The sequence below is a fragment of the Bombina bombina genome, chromosome 7, assembly GCF_027579735.1.
Source record: "Bombina bombina isolate aBomBom1 chromosome 7, aBomBom1.pri, whole genome shotgun sequence".
NCBI lineage: Eukaryota > Metazoa > Chordata > Amphibia > Anura > Bombinatoridae > Bombina > Bombina bombina.
In genome coordinates, this window is record NC_069505.1 from 372175654 (window position 1) to 372195894 (window position 20241).

General features: G+C 35.4%; 1 protein-coding gene across 6 annotated transcripts in view; it reads left to right on the forward strand.

Annotated features, from left to right (window-relative positions):
* Positions 1-20241, forward strand: part of LOC128666465 (serine/threonine-protein kinase MARK1) — a 110859-nt gene that overhangs the window by 87589 nt on the left and 3029 nt on the right. For 5 of the 6 annotated variants that reach the window (XM_053721081.1, XM_053721079.1, XM_053721082.1 and 2 more), the window contains one exon: positions 19620-19692. In XM_053721081.1, the coding sequence (XP_053577056.1) occupies positions 19620-19692 (73 nt within the window). The remainder of the gene's footprint in view (positions 1-19619; positions 19693-20241) is intronic. The other variant, XM_053721078.1, reaches the window with a different exon arrangement.

Here is a 20241-nt window from a genome sequence, read left to right on the forward strand (position 1 = left end):
GATTCCATATCCTTGAGAGCCTTTCGTTCTTGTGCACTTAAGTTTTTAGTTTTTGGAAGAATATTCATACTGTTTATATCCTTACAGACCGCCTGATTAAAGATATCAATACTAGAACTTGTGTTGCTGGAGGGAGTGAATTTAGATTTGACTTTAAGGGGGGTATGCCAGTCTGGTTGTACTGATGGTATTTGTTCCATTAGTAGATCTTCTAAGTTTTGGAGAGATTCCAGTTCATCTTCCAATAGATCAGTAGGAGCATCTGAATGTTGTTTCATCTTAAAATGTTTTTTTAAAAGTAATTTACGCAAGAAGAGTTGTATATCTTTTATTGTTTCAAATTTATCTAGTTGGGAATTAGGGCAAAAAGATAAACCTTTCGATAGTACACTTAAATGATGTACAGATAATATACAATTAGATAGATTTATAATTCTCAGTTTTTCATTCTCATTGTTGAGAATGGACTGGGATTCCTCTTGTACGGTTTGCTTGTCTGTTGTTTGTTTTGAGATTTTTTGTTGTGGGTTCTTGTGTGTCTTTTGTTTGTTCCTCCCACCTCTTCTGGTGGCTCCGTATCTGTGCTTGAATCCTCTTCTAAAAAAGACTTCCTTTTTCTATTGTCAATAATCTTAGATGTTTGTGAAGTTGAAGATTCTGTTTCGTCTGATCTTACTGGATTATCTGTTATTTCTGAATCCTCTGTGTCAGTGTCTGACACATCTGTTTCAACAATATTAATTCTCCTATGTGTTCTAGGATTGGAAATATTGGTTTGATTTTTCCATTTATATACTTTGTTGTTATTGTAGTCTTGGATGTCTCTTTGTAGTTTCCCCCTCTTAGGCCTAGATTTAGAGTTCGGCGGTAGCCGTCAAAACCAGCGTTAGAGGCTCCTAACGCTGGTTTTGGCCGCCCGCTGGTATTTGGAGTCAGTGATTAAAGGGTCTAACGCTCACTTTTCAGCCGCGACTTTTCCATACCGCAGATCCCCCTACGCCATTTGCGTAGCCTATCTTTTCAATGGGATCTTTCTAACGCTGGTATTTAGAGTCGTTTCTGCAGTGAGCGTTAGAGCTCTAACGACAAGATTCCAGCCGCCTGAAAATAGCAGGAGTTAAGAGCTTTCTGGCTAACGCCGGTTTATAAAGCTCTTAACTACTGTACCCTAAAGTACACTAACACCCATAAACTACCTATGTACCCCTAAACCGAGGTCCCCCCACATCGCCGCCACTCGATTAAAATTTTTAACCCCTAATCTGCCGACCGCCACCTACGTTATACTTATGTACCCCTAATCTGCTGCCCCTAACACCGCCGACCCCTGTATTATATCTATTAACCCCTAACTTGCCCCCCACAACGTCGCCGCAAGCTACTTAAAATAATTAACCCCTAATCTTCCGACCGCAAATCGCCGCCACCTACGTTATCCCTATGTACCCCTAATCTGCTACCCCTAACATCGCCGACCCCTATGTTATATTTATTAACCCCTAATCTGCCCCCCACAACGTCGCCGACACCTACCTACACTTATTAACCCCTAATCTGCCGAGCGGACCTGAGCGCTACTATAATAAAGTTATTAACCCCTAATCCGCCTCACTAACCCTATCATAAATAGTATTAACCCCCAATCTGCCCTCCCTAACATCGCCGACACCTACCTTCAATTATTAACCCCTAATCTGCCGACCGGAGCTCACCGCTATTCTAATAAATGTATTAACCCCTAAAGCTAAGTCTAACCCTAACACTAACACCCCCCTAAGTTAAATATAATTTTTATCTAACGAAATAAATTAACTCTTATTAAATAAATAATTCCTATTTAAAGCTAAATACTTACCTGTAAAATAAATCCTAATATAGCTACAATATAAATTATAATTATATTATACCTATTTTAGGATTAATATTTATTTTACAGGCAACTTTGTAATTATTTTAACCAGGTACAATAGCTATTAAATAGTTAAGAACTATTTAATAGTTACCTAGTTAAAATAATTACAAATTTACCTGTAAAATAAATCCTAACCTAAGATATAATTAAACCTAACACTACCCTATCAATAAAATAATTAAATAAACTACCTACAATTACCTACAATTAACCTAACACTACACTATCAATAAATTAATTAAACACAATTGCTACAAATAAATAACATTAAATAAACTATCTAAAGTACAAAAAATAAAAAAGAACTAAGTTACAGAAAATAATAAAATATTTACAAACATAAGAAAAATATTACAACAATTTTAAACTAATTACACCTACTCTAAGCCCCCTAATAAAATAACAAAGCCCCCCAAAATAAAAAATTCCCTACCCTATTCTAAAATACAAATATTACAAGCTCTTTTACCTTACCAGCCCTGAACAGGGCCCTTTGCGGGGCATGCCCCAAGAATTTCAGCTCTTTTGCCTGTAAAAAAAAACATACAATACCCCCCCCCAACATTACAACCCACCACCCACATACCCCTAATCTAACCCAAACCCCCCTTAAATAAACCTAACACTACCCCCCTGATGATCTTCCTACCTTGTCTTCACCATGCCAGGTTCACCGATCCGTCCTGGCTCCAAGATCTTCATCCAACCCAAGCGGGGGCTAGACATCCACTGAAGAAGTCCAGAAGAGGGTCCAAAGTCTTCCTCCTATCCGGCAAGAAGAGGACATCCGGACCGGCAAACATCTTCTCCAAGCGGCATCTTCTATCTTCTTCCATCCGATGACGACCGGCTCCATCTTGAAGACCTCCAGCGCGGATCCATCCTCTTCTTCCGACGACTAGACGACGAATGACGGTTCCTTTAAGGGACGTCATCCAAGATGGCGTCCCTCGAATTCCGATTGGCTGATAGGATTCTATCAGCCAATCGGAATTAAGGTAGGAATTTTCTGATTGGCTGATGGAATCAGCCAATCAGAATATAGTTCAATCCGATTGGCTGATCCAATCAGCCAATCAGATTGAGCTCGCATTCTATTGGCTGATCGGAACAGCCAATAGAATGCGAGCTCAATCTGATTGGCTGATTGGATCAGCCAATCGGATTGAACTATATTCTGATTGGCTGATTCCATCAGCCAATCAGAAAATTCCTACCTTAATTCCGATTGGCTGATAGAATCCTATCAGCCAATCGGAATTCGAGGGACGCCATCTTGGATGACGTCCCTTAAAGGAACCGTCATTCGTCGTCTAGTCGTCGGAAGAAGAGGATGGATCCGCGCTGGAGGTCTTCAAGATGGAGCCGGTCGTCATCGGATGGAAGAAGATAGAAGATGCCGCTTGGAGAAGATGTTTGCCGGTCCGGATGTCCTCTTCTTGCCGGATAGGAGGAAGACTTTGGACCCTCTTCTGGACTTCTTCAGTGGATGTCTAGCCCCCGCTTGGGTTGGATGAAGATCTTGGAGCCAGGACGGATCGGTGAACCTGGCATGGTGAAGACAAGGTAGGAAGATCATCAGGGGGGTAGTGTTAGGTTTATTTAAGGGGGGTTTGGGTTAGATTAGGGGTATGTGGGTGGTGGGTTGTAATGTTGGGGGGGGGTATTGTATGTTTTTTTTTACAGGCAAAAGAGCTGAAATTCTTGGGGCATGCCCCGCAAAGGGCCCTGTTCAGGGCTGGTAAGGTAAAAGAGCTTGTAATATTTGTATTTTAGAATAGGGTAGGGAATTTTTTATTTTGGGGGGCTTTGTTATTTTATTAGGGGGCTTAGAGTAGGTGTAATTAGTTTAAAATTGTTGTAATATTTTTCTTATGTTTGTAAATATTTTATTATTTTCTGTAACTTAGTTCTTTTTTATTTTTTGTACTTTAGATAGTTTATTTAATGTTATTTATTTGTAGCAATTGTGTTTAATTAATTTATTGATAGTGTAGTGTTAGGTTAATTGTAGGTAATTGTAGGTAGTTTATTTAATTATTTTATTGATAGGGTAGTGTTAGGTTTAATTATATCTTAGGTTAGGATTTATTTTACAGGTAAATTTGTAATTATTTTAACTAGGTAACTATTAAATAGTTCTTAACTATTTAATAGCTATTGTACCTGGTTAAAATAATTACAAAGTTGCCTGTAAAATAAATATTAATCCTAAAATAGGTATAATATAATTATAATTTATATTGTAGCTATATTAGGATTTATTTTACAGGTAAGTATTTAGCTTTAAATAGGAATTATTTATTTAATAAGAGTTAATTTATTTCGTTAGATAAAAATTATATTTAACTTAGGGGGGTGTTAGTGTTAGGGTTAGACTTAGCTTTAGGGGTTAATACATTTATTAGAATAGCGGTGAGCTCCGGTCGGCAGATTAGGGGTTAATAATTGAAGGTAGGTGTCGGCGATGTTAGGGAGGGCAGATTAGGGGTTAATACTATTTATGATAGGGTTAGTGAGGCGGATTAGGGGTTAATAACTTTATTATAGTAGCGCTCAGGTCCGCTCGGCAGATTAGGGGTTAATAAGTGTAGGTAGGTGTCGGCGACGTTGTGGGGGGCAGATTAGGGGTTAATAAATATAACATAGGGGTCGGCGATGTTAGGGCAGCAGATTAGGGGTACATAGGGATAACGTAGGTGGCGGCGGTTTACGGAGCGGCAGATTAGGGGTTAAAAGTGTAATGCAGGGGTCAGCGATAGCGGGGGCGGCAGATTAGGGGTTAATAAGTGTAAGGTTAGGGGTGTTTAGACTCGGGGTACATGTTAGGGTGTTAGGTGCAGACTTAGGAGGTGTTTCCCCATAGGAAACAATGGGGCTGCGTTAGGAGCTGAACGCTGCTTTTTTGCAGGTGTTAGGTTTTTTTTCAGCTCAAACAGCCCCATTGTTTCCTATGGGAGAATCGTGCACGAGCACGTTTTTGATGCCGGCCGCGTCCGTAAGCAACTCTGGTATCGAGAGTTGCATTTGCGGTAAAAATGCTCTACGCTCCTTTTTTGGAGCCTAACGCAGCATTTGTTTGAACTCTCGATACCAGAGTTAAATTTATGGTGCGGCCAGAAAAAAACCCGCGGAGCGTTAACAGCCCTTTTACCGCCGAACTCTAAATCTAGGCCATTGTGTTTTTAATTTCTGTTTCACATTTGTCTAATTCTTTTTGATATCTATTGTATGCATTCTCAAATTCTTTTAAGTTCTCAAATTTCTTTAATTGTTCATTTTGAGTTTTGATGGTTTCCTCTAATCTCTCATATTCATATGAATCATGTTTAATGAGAATTTTCATCAATTTATTGGAACACTCACTTAGAGCTTCTTCCCATTCCTCACTTAGATTTTTCAGTTTAAACTCAAATGCCGGAAATAGTTGTATCCTTAGCCCTCTGGGTATCAAGTTTCTCTGAATGTACTGTTCACAGAATTGTTGGTCCCACCACAGTTTATCTTGTTTAAATAGATTTTTGTGTAGGTCTCTCAACAGGATGTCCAAATTATTTGTATTAATATCTTGATTGGAATATATCGAGGGAGAGAGCGCGCTGAAACAGTTTACCTCAAAGTACACAGGTTGATATCAAAAAATCCCCAGATAAAATTGATGATTAAAATCTATATGAATTGTCTTCCTGCGCTAAAGGCCAGGTTATGTGGTCCTAAAGCTAAAACATTTGAGGTGACACTGAATATATGGAAATAATCACTCAGGACATAAAATATGTTAGATATAAGCTAATATTTATTATTGATAAAAGAGATGATTAAAATATATTCTATGACAATTTATTTTTAAAAATTGTATTAAAAAATTGATTGAAAATTGAATTTAATTGAATTTGTATTAAAAAGCTGATATATTAAAATATATTCGGCAAAAATAACAGAGGCAAAAAGATAAAGAGATAAAATATAGGTGAGGTGAGTGTACTGAGCAGAGGATATAGTTAGTATACACAGCACATATAATTAGTATGTTAGTATAGTTAGTGGGGTTATTATAACAACAGATGCGGTTAGTATACAACAGGTGTAATGAGTGCAGTGGATTTGATTGAGGTTAAAGTGTAAACTATAAAATGTGTCAGCTAAAGGTGTATAAGCTAAAGGTGTGTGTGCTAAAAATATATTATAAACTAAAATAGTGTAAGCTAAACAGCTATAGATTGAATACACCTAAATTCATGTAGTAGACAGTTGTGCAAAAAAGCAATGTAAATAGAGCTTAGGTTAAAAGGTAAAGTTAATAAAGCTAAGTTAATAAAGCTAGAACAATGTAACTAAAATTTAGTATAAAGAATAGCCATTTCAAACACAATTGTGATAGAACTGTAAAGTGGATCTGAAGTTTTAAAAAAGTTCTTTTCTGTGCACAGATAAAGAGTGTTGGCATATGCAAAATGTTGGGCAAGTGAAATTTTCAGTGCCGTCTCCTTTTAATATTAAAAGTACCTTGTAAGATCAGACTCAAAGTCTGTTTTGTAGTTCAATCCTATAGTAAACGCAAGTGAAGTAATCCGAAGTTCAGGTAATACCAGGTTACCTTAAGCTGCTTTGCTTTGAGAAAGGTCCACGACCGAAACGCGTTACTTCTTTTTGGCCAATTTGAGCCACCGTAGTCTGTGACGTCAGACTACCATCAGCAGGAAAAAGACCGGACAAAAATTACTCTGCTTCCAGATGCGGAAGCCCCACAATAACGCCACAACAGTCCTGTATGCTGCTCGAATTTCAAAGTGGTAACCTGGCTTTACCATAAAGGACAAGGAAAGAAAGAAATAAGGTATTATATTCACAACCTGACAGATGCTTCCTTGAAAAAAGCAGCTTAAGGTAACCTGGTATTACCTGAACTTCGGATTACTTCACTTGCGTTTACTATAGGATTGAACTACAAAACAGACTTTGAGTCTGATCTTACAAGGTACTTTTAATATTAAAAGGAGACTGCACTGAAAATTTCACTTGCCCAACATTTTGCATATGCCAACACTCTTTATCTGTGCACAGAAAAGAACTTTTTTAAAACTTCAGATCCACTTTACAGTTCTATCACAATTGTGTTTGAAATGGCTATTCTTTATACTAAATTTTAGTTACATTGTTCTAGCTTTATTAACTTAGCTTTATTAACTTTACCTTTTAACCTAAGCTCTATTTACATTGCTTTTTTGCACAACTGTCTACTACATGAATTTAGGTGTATTCAATCTATAGCTGTTTAGCTTACACTATTTTAGTTTATAATATATTTTTAGCACACACACCTTTAGCTTATACACCTTTAGCTGACACATTTTATAGTTTACACTTTAACCTCAATCAAATCCACTGCACTCATTACACCTGTTGTATACTAACCGCATCTGTTGTTATAATAACCCCACTAACTATACTAACATACTAATTATATGTGCTGTGTATACTAACTATATCCTCTGCTCAGTACACTCACCTCACCTATATTTTATCTCTTTATCTTTTTGCCTCTGTTATTTTTGCCGAATATATTTTAATATATCAGCTTTTTAATACAAATTCAATTAAATTCAATTTTCAATCAATTTTTTAATAAAATTTTTAAAAATAAATTGTCATAGAATATATTTTAATCATCTCTTTTATCAATAATAAATATTAGCTTATATCTAACATCTTTTATGTCCTGAGTGATTATTTCCATATATTCAGTGTCACCTCAAATGTTTTAGCTTTAGGACCACATAACCTGGCCTTTAGCGCAGGAAGACAATTAATATCTTGATTACCTACTGTTGAGTTTTGAAAAACTTCATTTAAGTCAGTTAATCTCTTTTTTTCTCTGGTCTGTTTATCCAAATCAAATTTACTTGCCATAATTTTATATGGAATAAAGGTGTGTGCTAAAAGTTGCTGGAATCCTATATAGCTATAGGAGTATTGCAATTAGGAACAAAAAGGGTGCAACAGCACTACATTAATATTAGGGGAGATGCTATTATAGTAGGATTAGATTTCCTTAGCTGGAGTGCTTATGCATGGATAAACTAGAGAACAAAATCAACATAGAGGTTGAACAGAAGTATGCATATATATAGCACTTCACTCTCCCAATAAATAACCGTAATTATACCATCAAAATGGAAGATATGAATAGGTGATAGAAGTTAAAATATAACCTTTATTGGTTTATTTAAAATTGGAAAACAAACAACAACAATATAAAATTTAAAAACTGCAAAAAGTTGTGGACCAATGGAGCATGTATTGGCTAACACGTGAATATATCGAATGTTGGGGTAGTTATCAGATACGTTGGGTTTTTTTTTTATTCCTTGGTTGGGATTAGTATAAGGTCTGAATTGTCAGCTAAATAATGTGAATCCTCCAAACCAAATAAATAAGGTCACCCCTGTTAATGAGACAGATATTGTCATGTAGTGTCTTTTGTCAGTGGCTCAATTGTGTGAATGGTAAATTGGTTGTATATTTCCACTTATACTGGAAAATAGATATACTTGGCTCAGTGTGAATACCAAAGCCTTATATCATTTACCAATAGTTTAGCACAAGGTCTTTAAATTTAATTATAAGAGCTTATTTGCACAAAGTGTTAGGTCAGTGACTCTTGTTGTTCTAATGTCAAGCAAAATAAACCATTATTGTAGGGTTGTTAAACACTTTCTAATAAGGTAGAATATCTTATCCATATATATTTAACCAACTATTGTATATCTTGGGTGTACTATATTGAAGCCTCTGTTAGCGTATACTATTCTATGGTATCCAGTAATTGGATCACTTGGTGATATTTTAATATTCAATATCATATATTATAATTTTGTGTCTCTTATCAATGGCTCATGATGTTCACTTTTGGGTAGGAAATCAAAGTATTTTTTCACCAACTTTATTAAATTGTTTTCTATATATAATGGCTTTAAATCTGAAGATTTACACTGTAATGTTAGTGCCAATTTACAGAAAAACGAAAGGGTTAACTGCGCAAAAAAAAGAGAACTATTAAACCTGTGATTATATAGAGGAAACTCCCAACCTCAATTACTAAAGTGATTTAGAAAGAATATATATGGACTCTAGAAAGAGACCACAATATTCAAAATACACAGGCGCTAAACAGCTTAAAATAGGTATTAAAAAACGTGATTTTTAAACCATATAATGCAGTGAATATATGCTTGCAAATAACACCCAGTGCGAACTGAATCAACAAAGATGTGTGAACAACAGAAGTGTATAAAATATATATTTAATTACATAAATGAAATAAAATCATTAAAATATTTATACATATACAGGCGCTGATCAGGCGCAATATTGAAGTGTAGCATACATTTGAACAATAATGTGATACAAAAATTGTGATAATAGAACAACGTGAAAGGTTTAATGTTTCCCAGTATGAGATTCGATACGATGATTTTTCAAATGGCCCAGACTTTGAAGAAGGATTTATGTCTTCAATGGGAGCTGGAACGAGATGAGGAAGACCAATAAACGACAGAAAAGGCAACAAAATAAGGTTTTCACTTTTACTTACACCGGAGGTCGGTGGTTGAATCCTGCAAGTTCCTTTTCGTGGCGTAAAACTCCAAACCGCAGTGGGCAGCAAAAGTCGATCCAGCAGAATATGCAAACACCTTTGCACAGGTGGCTGGAAACGATGCACCTACGGAGGCCGGAGAGGGACAAAAATAGAGCACAAAAGAGCAACGCGTTTCAACCCGTAAACCGGGTCTTTTTCAAGCTCCCAACAGATAGATAAGTGTGTCATATATAGCCGATTGAATCAGGCTATTGGCTCAATTGCATCAGTGGGCGTATATTTTCCAAAGCAATTTCTTAGCCATAATGTTTTATCACAGTTCACTCAATCCTTCAACATATATTGTGTCAAAGAACAACTGATATTGTATCAGAGAACAAATTACATGTATATGTATATGTCTCTATTTGTGAAGCACAACTTTAGTTGTATCCATTCCGCACGGGGGTTATTATGACCATATATAAACATGTAAAACAACTTCTTATACAAATTCAAATATAATTTATAATCAAATTAGAATGTATATTTGATGATAAATAAATTTGGGGAAAAAATATATATATATATAGAAAACACATAGATAAAATGTATTTTCTACAAAAAAGTATATAAAAAATGCATATATTAGCGACAATAAAGAGTATCTTGAGGAAGAGCAGCAGATAACACTAGAAAGATACATGGATAACTTAAAATCAAGAATAAAAACTATGTATATAAGCTGATTATATAGAATAGGAGTTCAATCTTTTAGGAAACAGCCAATGTCAAAATCGACATTTAGATCTAGTGGATGTAACGTTTTTAGATCAAAAATCCATTTACTTTCTCTTCTTAAAAGATCATTATTTATATTTCCTCCTCTCCATTTCTTTTTGACTTTTTCTATTCCAAGATAAGAAAATTGGCTTAGATTCCCATTATTACACATACCAAAATGTTTAGCAATCGGTAAGTCTTTATTTCTTTTTAATGTAAAATTTTCTATGGACCACATATGTTCTCTAATACGTGTACGTAGGGGTCTGGAGGTCTCACCTGTATATTGTAGACCACATTTACACTGAATGATATTAATAATGTTGCTATCTGAGCATCTAATAAGGTCTTTTATCTTGTATGATTTTCCTGTTACATTTGATTTGAATTCTCTACATTTGGTTGAGTGTTCACAAGATTTACAGGTTAAACAGGGATAGAAGCCTAAGAGACTATTGCCCATTATGTCCAATTGGTTAACACCATTTGTACGACTATTACTGTCATATGTTGGTGCTAGAATGGTCTTAAGATTTTTCACTTTTTTGTACACTACTTGTGGTCTTGATGGAAGACTTGGACCTAATATTTCGTCATTTTTAAGTAACTTCCAGTGCTTGTTCAGAATCTTTTCTATATATATATTTATTTATAATTCAACAGTGTATACAATTTGAAATGAACACATTTAACATTTTCAGTTCACCTCGCAGGGTATCAAAAACTCTTTACAAATCATGACAAGTTAACATAATTGTAAACTGAAAAACAATACCATTCAACCTAATCCTTCTATAACTGAAAAACAAAATCAATGGAGCCAATACTCTCTTGGTAAGGATATACAAAAAGGAAAATAGGCACTTGCATTTATTATATAATTACATCCTGTCCTCCTTAATCAGAACTTCACTGTTGAAATTTTTAACTGGACTAAAATAACATAACAAACATGACGCATACGCACAAAAAAAACAAAACTCTGTATTCCAGCATATAAAGAAACAGATATTATAAAGACCTTGCTCCTGAACAAGCTTTTACTATAACCCAAATGATAATACTTCTATAATGACCTGAGCCTAGCTTGCATATAATACTTTTTTTTTTTTTTTTTAAATATTTATTTTCAAGTCAGCCATCAAAAACAAAAGAAAAACAGAAAGAAAAAAAAAAAAAAAAAAGGAAGGGGGAAGATGTGATTCTCTACTCCGACGTCCCCCTCCCCCTGTCCCCCACATCATATACAAGGGGTTATTAATACCAGGATACAGGGAATATATTGCGTAAGATTAAGCCTTCAAAATATGCAGATTTCTGAAATGCTTTGGTAAGTATGTATTGTGTAGGAAGCGGGTAGGTCAGTATTACTGTCAGCCATTTGTTAAAGAATCGTTGAATTTGTTTTTCGCTGACATTGGAGACATTAAGTTGCTCGAACATAATTTGCGTTTTAACCGCTTGGAGAAATAGACTAAAAGGTGGGGTTTTATTGTTTTTCCAGTTTTTTAATATTAGATTCCTAACTATTAAGATAATGGTGTTTGCTAGGTTATGGGATACTGGATCTGATACCATAAAAAAGATTTTGTTTAGATCAAATGAAATGGGCTCCTGTATATTCTTGTTTAACCAATAATTTACTTTACGCCAGAGCTGATTTATTTTTGGACAGTACCAAAAGCAGTGAGATAAATTTGCAAGAGGAGATTTACATTTATAGCACTGTCCTTGCGTTTCTGGGGACCAGCTGGCATGTCTTTTAGGTGAAATGTATGCGTTATTAAGAAGTTTTAGATGAGATTCCTTCCAGGAGAAAGGAAGGGGTGCGTCATTCACCCATTTAATGCTTTTATTAATTATTTCATCATTAATTTCATTAAGATGTCTAGCCCAGTATGCTGAACATTGTTCCATAATTAACTGGCCTTGTTTTGCGAGCAATATATTGTACAATAGCGAGATTGAGTGCTTCCCCTGACTATATGCGTTAATATAATCTCCAACCCTATCGTATTTCCCTGGCCAGGGCCCCATCTGCAGCTTTTCCTGGATAAAATGACGGATCTGCAGATATGCATAGAAGGATTTGTTCGAGATATTATACTGTGTAGCAATATTCTCAAACGTGCGTACCCCCCATCCCTCATCTAATAATTGTGCTATCAATATTAGGCCTTTACTAGCCCAGCCATCATATATTGCATATTGAAGTCCTGGCTCAAACTCTGGGTTACCTATGATAGGAAGGAAGCTGGATATATGAAAGTTAATCGTTAGCCGTGAACAAAGTTGCTGCCATGCTTTAACAATATTAGAGATACTGGTTAATGATTTAATTTTTTCAGGGAGTCGTCTATGGGGACAATGTAGAGCCGCTATAAGGGAGAATGGCTTAATGAGCTCCTCCTCCGCGTTACTATTTGTTAGATAGTCGGCAGCTAGTAACCAGTCTACTCCAAATCGTGCCAATATGGCTATATTATAGGACTTAATATCCGGGAATGCGAGGCCTCCAAATTTCTTAGCTTGGGAGAGCTTTCTAATAGAGAGCATGTGTCTACCTTTGTTCCAGATAAGATCTGCACACGTGCTATTAAAAAACTTAATGTCTTTGTCCAGAATGAATAGCGGCAGATTGTTCATTATATACAGTAACTGAGGAAAAAGAATAGATTTAATAAGCATTATTTTTGCGGTTAGTGAGAGTGGGAATAAGGACCAACGATGTATTCTAGATGTAATATTAGCAAAGAAAGCTGTATAATTGAGTTTATACCATAGCGCAGGATCTCTATGTAATTGGATTCCTAAATATCTAAAACTTTCGACTTCTCTGAAATTATGTTGGTGGAAGCTCTCCTTGTGTTTATAAACCCATAATATCTCTGATTTAAGAGTATTTACTTTATAGCCGGATATTAGACTGAACTGTTCTAGGATTTCGAGGGCTTTTGGGATGTTTCTTTTAGTGTTTTTAAAATAGAGTAGTAGATCGTCGGCGTATAGGGAGAGTACACACCTTTGGGAGCCCATTTTTATGCCTGAGATTTCTTTGCGAAGATATATTGCCATAGGTTCTATTGCTATGTTAAAAAGCAGGGGGGAAAGGGGGCAGCCCTGTCGAGTCCCTTTTTCTAGTTTAAGAGGCGCGGTTTGGCTACCGTTAACCAGAATCGTGGAAATAGGAAAATTATAAATGGCTTTGACAAAATGGGTTATGTTTCCAGAAAAACCAAAGTTGGACAAGGCATTGTGGAGGTGTTGCCAAATAATAGAATCAAAAGCCTTCTCGGCGTCAATCATCACTAGGGCAAAGTCTTGTTTACATGCTACTTTGTTTTCATGGAGTTTATTCCATAAATGTTCAAGGATCATATATGTTCTATGAATATTTTTTGTTGGAGATCTGCCCATCATAAAGCCTGACTGATCTGGGTGGATAATCTCCTGTAATACATTTTTAAGTCTATTAGCAATGATAGTTGTGAGCATTTTATAGTCTACATTCAGTAGAGAAATCGGTCTATATGAGCCAGGGTCTGAAGGATCTTTATTCTTTTTAAGAATAAGGGTGATGATTGACGCCGAGAAGAATCTGGACATGGCCTTTTTGTTGACATAATACTCATTAAACAACGAGGTAAGGATAGGTACAATCTCATCTTTAAGTAATCTATAAAACTCGGCAGGTAATTGATCTGGGCCGGGGGCCTTGCCTAGTTTAGCTTCCTCTAAGGCTTTTGTGACTTCCAAAGTTGTTATGGGAAGATTCATTGCTTCTATCTGGTCAGGGGAGACTATTGGACATGAGATATTATTCCAGAACCTCACACTGTCCTTTGAGTCAGTTGTTTTGGCAGTGTATATCTTTTGATAATAATCAAAGAAAACATTTTTAATGTCCGCCAATGCTGTATGGTTCTTACCACCCACTACTAACTGCTCAATAGTGTTATTCTTTTTCCTAACTTTATCCAGTCTGGCCAGATATTTTGCAGATTTACCGTAATGTCCTGTATAGAGAGCATTCATTCTACTTTCTTCCATGGTCAATTTAGATCTTAAGAAAAGGTCCCTGTCCTGCCTGGCCATCTTATATTTGTCCCAAAATTTCTTTAGTGGTGTAATTACATAGTTTCTATAGGCGTTCGTGACTGTATTTGATAGCTGTAGTTCGCGTGCAATATATTTCTTTTTGGCTATAACCATATAAGCTTTAATCTGTCCCCGTAGGAATGCCTTTGCAGCTTCCCAAAAAATTTCTGGTTTATCTGCATGTAGATAATTGTCAGAACTATATTCTTGCCATTTATGACGTAACCAGTGTTGGAACGGAATATTGTTTATTAGGTGTTTGGGGAAATAGAAATTGTTAGTTGCTTCTACTAGAAGGGGCTGGAGTTCCAGTTCAAGAGAAATTATGGCGTGATCAGTAATTACAATATCATTTATCTGCGCTTTACTTCTGACTTTGAGAAGAGGACTAGAGATTAAAAAAAAATCAATCCGGGAGAAAGATCTATGCGATTTAGATTCGCAGGTGTATAATTTAGTATCAGGGTGTTGGATACGCCAAATATCATGTAGTTTAAGATTTTTACAGATCTGGCAGAATAAGCGCATTTTTTTAAGAGGAGGGGTGTACTGTTTAGGGGTGAATCTATCAAGGACAGACATAGGGGTCAGATTGAAGTCGCCCGCCACTATAATTTTCTGGTCTATGTTGGGTGACAGTTTAATAATGATATCGTCCCAGAAAGCCTGGTCTATATTATTGGGCCCATATATATTGCACAGGACATATCGAACCCCAGCAATCTCAATGTGTAAGATTAACCACCTATCATGTGTATCAATTTGAATATTCTGAATACTATATTGTAAATTTTTATTAATAAGAAAAGCGACCCCTTTCCTTCTCCTGGAGCAATCTGAAGAGATGACCTTACCTATCCATTTACATTTGAACTTCTCCATCTCTGCTCTCTTTAGATGTGTCTCCTGTAGCCAAACAATATCTGGTTTATGTCTAGCAAGTTGTTTGATAATTATTTTCCTTTTACTAGGAGATGTTATTCCGCCAACATTCCAAGAAAGATATTTTAATTTATCTATCATTGTGCTGGGGGATCAGGGGAAAAGTAGTGATATACCGTATCCACAATAATAAGGAGGCAGGCCAAGACAGATGAAATGGACTGTGGGGGAGAGAGAGGGCAAGGGGGAGAGGGAGAGAGAACGAAAAGAAAAAGAGAAAGAAAAGAGAAAGAGAAAGAAAAAGGAAAGAGAGAGAAAAAAAAAAAAAAAAAAAAATCAAATAAAAGAGACAAAAAAAAAGAGCAGAAAACAACACTCAAGTCCCTGCGCTGCAGGTCAGTTGCTGATTTAGACATCTCAAAGCAGGTCAGCATTATTAGCCGCAGCCGGCTAATACACATTTTAAAATTAAAAAAACACATAGTACTTGTGTATGCTTCTAATATAACTTATCCTTATCTGCCTTTTTTACCAGATAATTTTCTTATTTTTACAAAATTCCCTGGCTTCTAACACATTGTTGAGGGTACATTTACCATCTTGTTCCTCTATTACAATTTTAGCAGGGTAAATGAGTCTAGCTTTGAAGCCAGCGTTAATCAGTTTGGTACAGTACGGGGCTAACTCTTTTCTTTTAGAGGCAGTCTCACTGGAATAGTCTTGAAAAATTAAAACTTTACTTTGGCCAATATATAAATTCTCCATTTTTCTATAAAGTTTTAAGATATTCATCTTATCTTGAAAGTTAAGATATTTAATCATTACTGGTCTGTTATAATTCTTATCATTTATGGCGTCCCTAATTGGCCCCAACCTATGTACCCTTTCTACTGGTATTGGTATATCTTTCTGTAAGATACCGACAGCCATGGGGAGAGTTGTATTTGAGAAGTGAATTAGATCTGCGTAATCCCCGTTGTCGGGGAGGCCAATTATTTTAAGGTTATTACGCCGCGAGCGGTCTTCTAACTCATGGATTTTTGCTTGGAGTACTTTCAGGGTTTTAGTATTTGCATCTATGTTTTGTTCCTGCTTATATAGTGTATCCTCGTTTACCGATACCCTATTTTCAACTTCTGTGAGTCGGTTAGAAAACTGTTTAAATTCTGACATTATGTCAGTCATTTGGGTTTTTAACAACTCAAATTGTGGTAGGAAGAGATCCGACATCTGATTAACTAATGGTTGAGTATCAAGTCTATGTAATGATGGTTCATTTACCGTGTCTAGATGTGCGTCAGATGTGCGTGGTTTTTTGTCTTTCGGTTTGGGGGGCATGATTGGCGAGTTGGCTTTAAAGTTTGTGATAAATTTATCCATGTGCATTTAATCTCATAGAAAAAGAAAAAAAAAAGAGTGCAGGGAGGGAATTTAATTATAAAACGGGGCGGGCATAGCCCCTTAAATTCCAGTGTTTAAGTGAAGAAGTGATTGTAGTGTAGTGATATTACTGAATCTCTGCCCAGTGCAAGTGTGATCATACAGATATCCTTAGTGCGGAAAATAATATTAGGTCCAAGTCTTCCATCAAGACCACAAGTAGTGTACAAAAAAGTGAAAAATCTTAAGACCATTCTAGCACCAACATATGACAGTAATAGTCGTACAAATGGTGTTAACCAATTGGACATAATGGGCAATAGTCTCTTAGGCTTCTATCCCTGTTTAACCTGTAAATCTTGTGAACACTCAACCAAATGTAGAGAATTCAAATCAAATGTAACAGGAAAATCATACAAGATAAAAGACCTTATTAGATGCTCAGATAGCAACATTATTAATATCATTCAGTGTAAATGTGGTCTACAATATACAGGTGAGACCTCCAGACCCCTACGTACACGTATTAGAGAACATATGTGGTCCATAGAAAATTTTACATTAAAAAGAAATAAAGACTTACCGATTGCTAAACATTTTGGTATGTGTAATAATGGGAATCTAAGCCAATTTTCTTATCTTGGAATAGAAAAAGTCAAAAAGAAATGGAGAGGAGGAAATATAAATAATGATCTTTTAAGAAGAGAAAGTAAATGGATTTTTGATCTAAAAACGTTACATCCACTAGATCTAAATGTCGATTTTGACATTGGCTGTTTCCTAAAAGATTGAACTCCTATTCTATATAATCAGCTTATATACATAGTTTTTATTCTTGATTTTAAGTTATCCATGTATCTTTCTAGTGTTATCTGCTGCTCTTCCTCAAGATACTCTTTATTGTCGCTAATATATGCATTTTTTATATACTTTTTTGTAGAAAATACATTTTATCTATGTGTTTTCTATATATATATATATTTTTTCCCCAAATTTATTTATCATCAAATATACATTCTAATTTGATTATAAATTATATTTGAATTTGTATAAGAAGTTGTTTTACATGTTTATATATGGTCATAATAACCCCCGTGCGGAATGGATACAACTAAAGTTGTGCTTCACAAATAGAGACATATACATATACATGTAATTTGTTCTCTGATACAATATCAGTTGTTCTTTGACACAATATATGTTGAAGGATTGAGTGAACTGTGATAAAACATTATGGCTAAGAAATTGCTTTGGAAAATATACGCCCACTGATGCAATTGAGCCAATAGCCTGATTCAATCGGCTATATATGACACACTTATCTATCTGTTGGGAGCTTGAAAAAGACCCGGTTTACGGGTTGAAACGCGTTGCTCTTTTGTGCTCTATTTTTGTCCCTCTCCGGCCTCCGTAGGTGCATCGTTTCCAGCCACCTGTGCAAAGGTGTTTGCATATTCTGCTGGATCGACTTTTGCTGCCCACTGCGGTTTGGAGTTTTACGCCACGAAAAGGAACTTGCAGGATTCAACCACCGACCTCCGGTGTAAGTAAAAGTGAAAACCTTATTTTGTTGCCTTTTCTGTCGTTTATTGGTCTTCCTCATCTCGTTCCAGCTCCCATTGAAGACATAAATCCTTCTTCAAAGTCTGGGCCATTTGAAAAATCATCGTATCGAATCTCATACTGGGAAACATTAAACCTTTCACGTTGTTCTATTATCACAATTTTTGTATCACATTATTGTTCAAATGTATGCTACACTTCAATATTGCGCCTGATCAGCGCCTGTATATGTATAAATATTTTAATGATTTTATTTCATTTATGTAATTAAATATATATTTTATACACTTCTGTTGTTCACACATCTTTGTTGATTCAGTTCGCACTGGGTGTTATTTGCAAGCATATATTCACTGCATTATATGGTTTAAAAATCACGTTTTTTAATACCTATTTTAAGCTGTTTAGCGCCTGTGTATTTTGAATATTGTGGTCTCTTTCTAGAGTCCATATATATTCTTTCTAAATCACTTTAGTGCCAATTTACAGCCATATAGTTATCTAGATAAAAAAAAAAACAACGTATCTGATAACTACCCCAACATTCAATATATCCACGTGTTAGCCAATACATGCTCCATTGGTCCACAACTTTTTGCAGTTTTTAAATTTTATGTTGTTGTTGTTTGTTTTCCAATTTTAAATAAAACAATAAAGGTTATATTTTAACTTCTATCACCTATTCATATCTTCCATTTTGATGGTATAATTACGGTTATTTATTGGGAGAGTGAAGTGCTATATATATATGCATACTTCTGTTCAACCTCTATGTTGATTTTGTTCTCTAGTCTATCCCTGCATAAGCACTCCAGCTAAGGAAATCTAATCCTACTATAATAGCATCTCCCCTAATATTAATGTAGTGCTGTTGCACCCTTTTTGTTCCTAATTGTGTTCTACTTTATTGCATGTACTGTAGCATTCATATACTTTTTAAAAAATCTATAACCAAATAACAATAGTTACTAGAATAAATATGGGGCACTAATTTGAGGAAGGAATCCTTCAGTCCAAACAATCTACACCACATGATTTATATACATCATTTGCATGTGGAATGAAATGGCAGATATCGTCAAGCCCCTAGAATAATCCAGCCTAATATCAGAGGCGGAGAAACTGATTTTACAATACAGGAAAAAAATATGCTTTGAATATAAAATTTTATTTTTAATTTTTCCACAAAATACCATTTGTAATGTGATTAAACAATGAAGTTTTACTGTGTATTTTTTATTTCATTACTTCTTTTACTTATATGATCTGATTTTTAAATTATATATTTGGGAGCCCTATTGCACTATATACATCCTTAGCAAACTTCACATTTGGGGTCCTAGACTATTACAGTCTTTACACATTAAACATATGTATTATAACTATGCGTTTAGTTGTTTTGACCTTACTCATTTCTAATAGCAGTTAATCATGAGCGATCCCTGGATATGTTACGTGGAGCCTGGTTCATCTACTGAGGGTCCTGAAATAACAGGTACATATGTGTAACACAGATATATAGATGATATATTGATAGGTAGATAGATATAAGTTTTTAAATGAAGGCTTTTTAACATTAAAGGGATAGTCTAGTCAAATTTAAACTTTCATGATTCAGATAGTCACTTAAAATTGCATCCTCTTTCTAATTTACTCCTATTATCAATTTTTATTAATTCTCTTGGTATCTTTATTTGAATGTCAGCTTAGGAGTCGGTCCATTTTTGGTTGAGCACCTGGGTAGCGCTTGCTGATTGGTTGACTACATTTGGACACCAATCAGAAAGTGCTGCCCATGTGCTGAACCAAAAATTGGGCCGGCTCCTATGCTTGCATTCTTGCTTTTTCAAATGAAGATACCAAGTGAACAAAGAAAAATTGATAATAGGAGTAAATTACAAAGTTGTTTAAAACTACATGCTCTATCTGAATCCTGAAAGTTTAACTTTGAATAGACTGTTCCTTTAAATTATTTTCTCTAGTAGTACATTTGCATATGTATGTGCAGTAATGGTACGTCACACACTATTGTTGACATGCACAG